The sequence below is a fragment of the Triturus cristatus genome, chromosome 2_2 (assembly GCF_964204655.1).
Source record: "Triturus cristatus chromosome 2_2, aTriCri1.1, whole genome shotgun sequence".
NCBI classification, from domain to species: domain Eukaryota; kingdom Metazoa; phylum Chordata; class Amphibia; order Caudata; family Salamandridae; genus Triturus; species Triturus cristatus.
In genome coordinates, this window is record NC_140582.1 from 861,440,950 (window position 1) to 861,450,530 (window position 9,581).

At 37.4% G+C, this 9,581-nt stretch overlaps 1 protein-coding gene across 1 annotated transcript in view; it reads right to left on the bottom strand.

The window, feature by feature from the left end:
• Positions 1-1,830: 1,830 nt before the first annotated feature.
• Positions 1,831-9,581, bottom strand: part of FAM114A1 (family with sequence similarity 114 member A1) — a 199,670-nt gene continuing 191,919 nt past the window's right edge. Inside the window, exon 14 of the mRNA XM_085642273.1 lies at positions 1,831-3,616. Coding sequence (XP_085498399.1) covers positions 3,515-3,616 — 102 coding nt within the window. The 3' untranslated portion in view covers positions 1,831-3,514. The remainder of the gene's footprint in view (positions 3,617-9,581) is intronic.

Genomic DNA, 9,581 nt, shown 5'->3' on the forward strand with positions numbered 1-9,581 from the left:
TGGGGAAAATCACTCTCCACAAATGTTGCATCTGGAGAGCAGCGTGGAAAGGACACTTAAAAGGAGAACCACCTCAAAGCGGCTCTGAAAGGGCAGACAGTGGAAACACATCTCTTGTTTGCTTTTACTGTACACAGTGGAACCCACTTGTTGTTCTACTTCCAAGTTTTCTATGAGCAAGGAAGGTAGTGCAGAGTAGTTAGAGAACAGCTAGGCAACCAGAGTGGATTGGACAGCCAGCTACCCAGAAGTGAGGGGGCATTACCTAAGTCTACCCCTTGCTGAAAGACTGTTCACCTATCCTGAAGTGCATAGAAGCCAGCTTCTCGTCTGAGAGAGGAAAGGGAGAGGAAAGGAAACTTACAACCCTGCAGGAGGAGTCACAGTCCAGGAGGAGTGATGAGCAGCATGACCCTGGTGGGTCTGCAGTAGAAAAAGACTGTGCAGAGCGGTTTGCATGGTACCCTGATGTTGTCTGGCCCTAGACTCTCCACTGTGATTCCTGGCTGAAACTGTGAAGCTGCAGCGTGACCCGAGCCTGGCCTGTGTGTGGCTGCACAGATCCAGACCGGACCAGCTTAAGTTGAGGTGCACAAAACAACTGCTGGACCAGCTGTGAGAGATCCCACACTTCCCTAAGCATCCTTCCTGACAGCGTCATCATCAACACAAATAATGCTGAGGAGGCTGAGAGGAACTGCTGGCTCCTGAAGGAAAGACTGTGCACAATTGCAACAGTTCTGGGGTAATCTGCACCTGACCCTAATCATGCTATCATATAGGGGCGGGGCAGGAGAGAGAACCAGAGCCAATAGCAGAGAGAGGCACAGACATACTCCAGTGCCAGGATACTAAACTGTGTTGTGCACATTTTCATATGGTTAGTATTTAGTTCTAGTGTGCATTAACATACTTTACGTATTGAAAGTCAAGCACTAAGCTGGACAATCATTTGTTATACTAATGTGTGTTTGTTGAGTACTAAGCTCAAGCACCCTCACACTACCTCCTTAAGAAGCCTGTCACTATCTGCCACCACTACCACGGAGAGTCAAGGGGTAAGAGGTTGTACTTGGCCCAGTTTGCAGAACCATAGTAGGATAGATCCTTAGACATCCGGAGCAAACAACATCAACACCCATGGCTGAGGACCAGAAGCCTTTGCTTTCCAATTCGCCCCGAAAACAGGCTCTGACTAAAAAAAAAAATTGTCTTCAGTTTACATATGACTAACAAAATGCAGTTAAAATTTACATCTGAGTTTACCGTTACCTTTTATTTTAACTAGATATGTTGTGTTCCATTTTGGTCTTGAGAGGAAAACACATGATGATCTGATTTTGCTAATTAGATGATGATATTCAACTGGGAGCACTTACATTGTGTGTGTAAACATCTTGCTATTCCATAGTCTTTGGAGTGACTCTATAATGCACAATTATTGTGCGATTTTGACAAATTACTTGTCTGATTAATACGTTGTCCAGTTCATGTAATATTCAGTACAATCTCAGCATGGTCTCCAAATTGAGCTACTTTTCATTTACACTATCCAAAGCAAAAGTTCTTACATTAGCAACCACCTATAATATTTTTGGATGTGTGATCATGTTAAATTGTGAAGATAATGTTACCTTGTAAAGTGACAACAACCCTACAGCAGTTAGGAGCAGGGTTTCTTCAATACCATATTTGTCCAAAGGCCTGCACACGTCTGGATTAATAAAATGGTAAGATAGAGGAGGCAAATAAAAGGACAACATAAAAAAACTTAATTGAAACTCAAAGCTACCTCTATTACTTTAAAAGACAATACACAGAACACATAAATAAGTTTGAAAACAATTACCTTTTATCTTATTTACTTTCTGGGTTCCGAATCTGTTCAAAAGCACATACATATATATTCCAGTACCTAAACCCCTTCTAGGCGTGAGACTTATCAACCTCTTATGTCCCAAAACGTACATTTTCAAGGATTGTTGGAACTCAGTGAGTGCTGGCCTTACAATGTTGGACCACCACTTGTTTGAGTTCTTACTGATGGCAGAGGTTTCAGAAACACCATAGAGACTACTTAAAAGCTCAACCTTTAAGAGATATGCAAGGTCCTTGAAGAATGGATAGTTCACCACATTCAATAACGCCATTCCACAGTGCATACAATCACAAATTGGCTTAAATTTTAACCCTTTTAAGATTGGCATCAGGGCAATTTAAGGCTGTGCTATGAAAAGTTCAAAAACCGTGGATGTTGACAAACACAATTTGCCACAATACATTTAGTTAATCCCACTAATAGTGATGAGATGCCTGTAATTCTCTATCCCCATTCATCCCTCTATCTTTTAATACAGAACATGATCACAGTGTTAATGGGAGGAAGAACTGTCAAACTGTACTTTCGAGGACAGTTTCTTATGCTAGACATATTAGAACTCGGTGTGTAAATCAATATTAAAAATACATTATCTCAGACTCCGTATTGATGTTAATTTGAAGATTCATATTATAATAAAACTCCTTGAATGGGATTAAACATCCAAAATGAAGTTCTTTGTGCTTATCTCTTTTTTTTTTTTTAAATCAACAGAAATTAAAGTACATTTTCTAAATTTTTTAACAGGGATGGGTTACTTTCTGTTTATAAATATACAATCAAGAGTTACACATAGTCAACCATGGGTGAGAATGGGTACCTCATTATACAGTGTTTTTCTAGACATTGGTTTTAAGGTATGGACAATATTTAGTTATGTTGTGTATTTGTATAAATTCCGTAGTGTTTACAAGGTTTTTGTCAGAAAACACATTTAATGCCTTTTTCTTTGCTTTCAATTTTGATTCTGTTATTGATGATTTCTCTATTATATTTTTTCAGGAATACTTTGTTGAATATGTAATGTGGTTTCATAACACAATCCCTCTTATTAATAATACAAAATCACACTATCTAATAAGACCTCCATAGATATTACACAAACCAGGATGATCAGTTGAAGTGCATATTAAGAAAATTCATCTAACATAAATTACTGTTGCAGCTCTTAAACTCTCATATATGTAGAAAAATCAACATTAAAAACAAACTATTAAAATGCCTGCTATCTGAAATTGAACCGTCTTTTTTAATCTGCTATATTTGTGACTTGGGTGAAGAAGAGGGAAAAACTGTGGAGACCAGTTTTCCTTAAATTGTAAACATGCAAAAGGCCCTTTTTTGTTGTATGCAAACATTTTGGTTTGTAAAGGACTGTTCTGAGCTTGGACCCTATTCTCCTTTTAGCCACTGTCTATCCTACTCATAGAAAAATGTACTACCATATATAAAAATATTATGCTACTTGAAATAAAAGCAATGTCAATAATAAGGTTCTATCTCAATATGTGCAAACCAACACCTTGCTTTTTCAAGATGATTGCTGACAACATTTTAGGCATCTCCTAAAGCTACTTGGTGCATAAAGGATCCCAAATTATATCCTCATCGCAAAATGCATTTGTTCATTTGATGTCATTGCTGCGTAATGGAGCTTCTAGTCTGGATATGTGAAATCTGCATAACTGGGAGAAGTAGCTGGAAAGCGTCTTGTATGTAGGTTGTGCTGTTAGCACCCTGTGGGAGGCAGAAGAACATGCGCTTACATTTAATGTCGATTGAAAATGCTTTATTTGCTCTAGACAGAAGAATCAGTTTTGCAATCGTACACATTAAAAGATTCATATATAGGTAAACAGTTTTATAATTCGTAGGTCGGTAAATAGTTTTATTGTGAGATTTAGATTAAAAATCAATACAATAAGATAAAAGCAGTTATAAAAACAGACATTATTAAAAGAAAAAAACTTTGTGTTAAATATAATTTACGTTTATATCAATTCATTAATACATTTGGCAGTTGTTCCATAACCATACAGTTCAGCCGGATTGGTCAAACTAATCCTTTATAAGCATGGCTGTAAGTGAAAGAAATGTAGTTGTACAGACAATTATTTTGTTTGTTACACCACAAAAACATAGCAACATAGCGTTTTTAATTGTTCTTACACCAGTTTTGCAAAAGATTTGTTTTAAATGCTTATGCCTCAGATCCTGTAATAAGGGACACATACATAAAATGTGGTCTATTCTTTCATGGGATATGTTCCAAAGGCAACACTTAGTTTCTTTTATCGACAAGGTTTGACCAGGAACCTTCAATCTTTAAGAGCAGAATATGCAGCAGTCTAAATATTAATAACTCCCTTTTGGTCCAAGGATCTAAATTGGAGTCTAGGTAGGCTTGCCTTCTATTTGTGTATGTGTTAATCGTATAACTTGAGTTCTAAGATTTAGTTAGAAATTCCTTATCAGTGTTGCAAGATACAGATTTAATATTTATTTTGATTAAAACTTCCTAGCTGGTGGTGAAAGTGATGCTAATATCTTTCGTAGTTGGCTTTGCAAGTGATGCTAAAATCGAAATTGGAGGCAGTTTACCATTTGTAGTAAAATCTTTAGCTCGGCTTCTGTGATCACAACTCAAATTCTGGAGTATTTATTTAAATCTTCTTGGATTAAGACCTTCAATTTTTTCATATGGGCACTGTAACAATCACAGCAATATTTAATTAGGTTAGTTAATTTACTTTGATTTAAAACTGCTAAGCGACTAAGACCCAATTCTAGTCTGATTAAGGTGTGAGGTATTGATTTTCTTAGATTGAAGGATTGTCTAACAGCTTCGACAAAGGTAGAGTTTAAAACCTCGATCTTTTGAAAACTATCAGTCCATATAAAATTTCAGGACAAATGTTAATGTTCAGAACAGTAAGTATAGAAAAGCAAAGTGTATTCGTTATTTTTAAAATGTGTATATAATTGTTTTGGTCTTAGCACATTTTAGAGGAGCACAGCATGAAAATGCATTCAACTCTATCTACCACCATAATGCAGCAATTTTCTAAAACAAGATCTTACTTTGTGTGCTTAAATAGAACCTAGAACTACAGACAAAGTCCCTGCAACACCAAACAATAACTTCATGTTTTTTTGGCCCACAAATATAAATGTATTAATATTTATTTAAGTTGTCCTACACCACAATATGCTGTTGTTAAGTAGCCGCTTCTCAACTGGAAAATGTTAAAGTAAGGACCTCATGACTCACTTTGTAACAGTCCAATGGGAAAAGCAGGTAATAGAAGGTAAGCCATTGTTGTCGGGCTAGGGATTTAAGCAGGGCCCTGGAAGTGCTACTCACTGGGACCTCTCCCTTTGTACATGGGTGTGTGTAATCTTAATGATCAGCAAAAGCCTATTTGAAGCAGATTGTTTTAAAAGCTCTTTTAAAGGTTTGAAGTCAGTTAGGTTGCTTCCTTAGATTTCAACTTAAGGCATTTCAGAGTTGAGGTCCCAGTACTTTCATTGTTCAGCCACCAAGCATTTTCCAATGAAATATGGCTGGAAGATAACATTGTCACTGCCTAACTCCAGGCTGCAAAAAGCTAATTAGTAGGAGGCCATTATATATAGGTATTGTTGGGACCTCGATTTCAAAGGCTTTGATTAGAGATCCGAGAATTTTTTATTTTATTCTCATTGACACTGGGAGCTTTTTTGATTGTTTTCATCTACAGGTGATGTGCGATGATATCATGTGGTTTATCATAGCTCAGCCATTTAATTTTTCATTCTCTGCAACTTCTAAATATTTGTGGTGCCCAGTTGTTGATGTTGCAGTAATCCAACAGTGATAACTCAAGAGCTCTGATTCAGTCAATGAGATTTCTTATCTACAGGAGAGGAAGGAGTCTTCTCATCCATCCAAGTAACACATATTTCAATCATCAAACTGTTGGGTGTATGCCATTTTCCTTCTTCCAGTAATATATGCACTTCAAGAAGCTTATGATTTTTTGCTACTGATCCACGTTGCCGCCCACTTAGATGTGATGCTCAGTATTGCTTTCACACATAACTGACAGAGAAATGCTGCAAGTGATGAACTATGACAGGTCAATTACTAGTATGGTTTGTATAGTATGGGATGAGGTCACTACACCACCGAAGGGTGATACCAGTGATTCCAGCTCATTTAGCCAGCTGCTCCTACAGAGGTTCATGTGTCACTGATGTAACCTGGGGAAAGGTCTAGCGTTATTAGGACTTCTAGTTGTTGAACAAGGACAGTAGGCCTCTCCGGCTGTCAGCGGGTGTTGCTTCTGTGCCTGAGCGTCCATCCCTTACGGTTAAGTTTGCAAGTTTGCTTCCCCAAAGTCTTGGTGAGTGATCACACTCTTAATAATTTTACTTAGTGAGTGGATTTCAAACAAGTGCTGTTTATTTGTCAAACTCAGCCAGTTTATTGCTCTGTTTTTTTACAATGGTTTAACAAAATCTTGCTTTTGTTCTCTCTTGGTTATGCCTTGTTGTAAAGAACCAATGATAGTGCTTGCCATATTCTGAACTAGTTAGTCAATGTGTTTATTATGCTGTGTGAAGTGTGGTCAGATAATTAGAGTCTTTGATATGTCTCACTGTTTTGTGAACATATTTGCGATTTAGACTTATCAAGGTTGTTAGAGATGCCTTGAAAGTGGGAGAAGATATCTGGAAGAAAGGAAGATCCCTGGGTTGTATCAGATTTGGCAACAGTCCTTTGAATCAAGCCCTCAAAGACGTCTAGCAGTTTTTTTCCAAGGCTGAGTGGATGTGGAAGGGGGATTTTTCATCGGGTCTGGGTACTGACTTTTATTTGGTAATTTTAAACAACTCCATTATTAAGGTTGCTGAAATGACCCACTTTTCCATCTGGATTGTCATGTGAAAAACACCCATGTGGGCTGTGCACTGTGTCTATAGCATCCTGATGCTGTCTCGACATTTGCTCCAGCCTCATTCTATTCTTTTAATTTCAGCTAGGTTTGTTTCTCACGCTTCTTGATTGCCTTGTTTGCTTTGGTGTTCCAGTGAGATGTCCAATTAACTATAACGCCCCTGAAACCTATGGTTTTTTCAGTGAAATATATATATATATATATACACATACACATATTTATATGTATTTTTTTTAAGCGCATCTATGATGTTGAATGGGAAAGTGATATGTTGCTTATAACTCTTGATGTTTCTTCCCTTTATACGAGTATACATCACAAAGATGGCTTAGGGGCTGTGCAGCATTTTTTTACGCATGAGACCACTAGGATTTGCTATACATAACAACATGCTTCTAGAGATGTTGAAATGGTGCCTTACTAATAACATCTTTACTTTTGGTAAACAATTGTACCAACAACAGAGAGGGACTGCTATGGGCACCTGTTTCGCCCCCAGCTATGCAAATCTTCACATGGGCTGGTGGGAGGAACAGGTGCTCGGTGGCAAAGACATGGAACACTGGTTGCAGCACACAACTTTGTGGTTGGATGACCTCTTTGTGCTGTGGCAGGGCACAGAGAGTGATGCTAAACAATTCATGAGGGAGCTAAATGAGAATAACCTGAACCTTAAATTCACTGCTGCTATTAGTTCCACTTCAGTGGACTTTCTGGGTGTCAAAATTTCAATTGGTACTAATGATTTGGAGACCACGATATTCAGAAAGCCGACTGCTGAGAATACTATCCTCCATGCTAAAGGTTTTCATCCTGCACCACTCATCAGAAGCATCCCTTTTGGGTAATGATATAGAGCCAGAAGAACATGCAGCAATCTAAAGTCTTTTTTGATAAAATCTAAAATGAGATGCTGAAAAGATTTAAAGAAAGGGGATACTCTAATCGTATCCTAGATGTTGCCTGCAAGAGAGCCAGAGAAGTGGATAGGGAAAAGCATTATTTTATCCCTCCAGGAGGAGTATGAAGGGTAAACATACTATTCGTACCCACAGATTCATCATCACATACAACCAGGAACATCAGAAAGTGCGACAGGCCATGTCCAAACACTTGCATCTTTTGAGGGAAGATCCCATTATTGTCTCATTGGTTCCTTGACGTCCTATGATCACTTATACAAAATCAAAGTCAATGAGAGACCATCTGGTCAGGAGTGACTTTGATAGTGGGGTTAGTCCCCACACTTGGTTGACCCAATATGATGGCTTTAGAAAATGCTCAAAGTGTAAAGCTTGTAAGAATGGATAAAATCGTATATTCATTGAAACACCCTTTAGAAAGAAAATCAAGATATGGGGCAATCTTACATGCAAATCCGAATATGTTGTTTATGTTCTTATGTGTCCCTGCAGAAGAATTTACGTGGGGAGCACCGCACTGACGGTTCACAGGAGAATATTGCAAAATATTCGTGCCATCATCCATAGGGATCACAGTTATCCTGTTGCCCGTCTCTTCGAAAAAATACACCAAGGTGCCCCCATAGTTCTTAAACACAGCTGTGTGGCACAGGTTGCAAAAAGAAAAAGAGGAGGCGACAGAGAGAAATAACTGTGCAAACTAGAAACTTGGTATATTCTAGAATTGGAAAGAAAGGAACCCATGGGTCTAAATGTAGATAAAGAATTGTACACCTGTCTTCTCTAATCGATGCTGCAAAAAAGAATATGCCTATTGGTCTGTCCATCTATTTCTGTCAATACATCTTATTGCACTGTATTAACTGATAAGTGTGTGTTTTCTGTACAGAGTATTGGGCCTTAATACTTAAGGGATATTAGGAATGAAAACTTTCTCAGATGATGGCTTTATTCATTCATATTACTATGTCTGCTGTATTTTTTTGGGGGTAATTTTCAATATTGAACTTTAAAAAAAAAAGAAAGAAAAAAAAAGGAAAGCAAACTTGGATACAAGTTTAGTCCCATGGGTGTTTTTGAGAATTTCAACCTCCACATTAAATTTTAACTATTGGTTAATAATAGTAGGATTATCAATATGGTTTGACTGTGTCTGGTAACCGAATATATTGAATTCCAGCTTTTTTACTTTAGGAAATTTGTAATAATATTTCAAGTATTTTATTGCTTAGTTTAGGATTAGCTTCCTGTTCTTTATCAGACCGAGATATATACACATATAATTTTGCACTATTGCACTTTATTGAGGTGATTAAAAGATCGAAGGTGGAGACAGACATTAGGCACTTGCCAGATCCTAAAGTGTTTACACTTATATACTTCCTAATCAAATAGAAATCTAGAATAATGATTTATATTTTTTTCATCAAAACGTATAGCAAGCTATATATCTTTTAATTGCTTTGACATTGGATGGAATGTTTATTGTACATATATAGTAGGAATCATTTTAATGATGGGACTATGTTTACATAGTGTCCAAAAACCATTTAAAATGAAATGATGATGAAACAATGTATGTTGATTACATTTTGTCAGTGAATACTATGTTTTAACCCTCGTCATCATTGAATGTATCATGTCTATATCACCTTTTATCTTAACCTGAAGATTTTTTCTATGTCTATATCACATGTTAGCATTTAATGCACCTTAATGCACCCAGAAGATGGCGCACACTGTCGTGATCAAGGCTGCCGTGACCAGTTGAAACGCGTTGACAGTTTGTCCCCGTAGCTCTTTTGAATACAGTTTTTGTTGATCTACTCACCGAGGAGT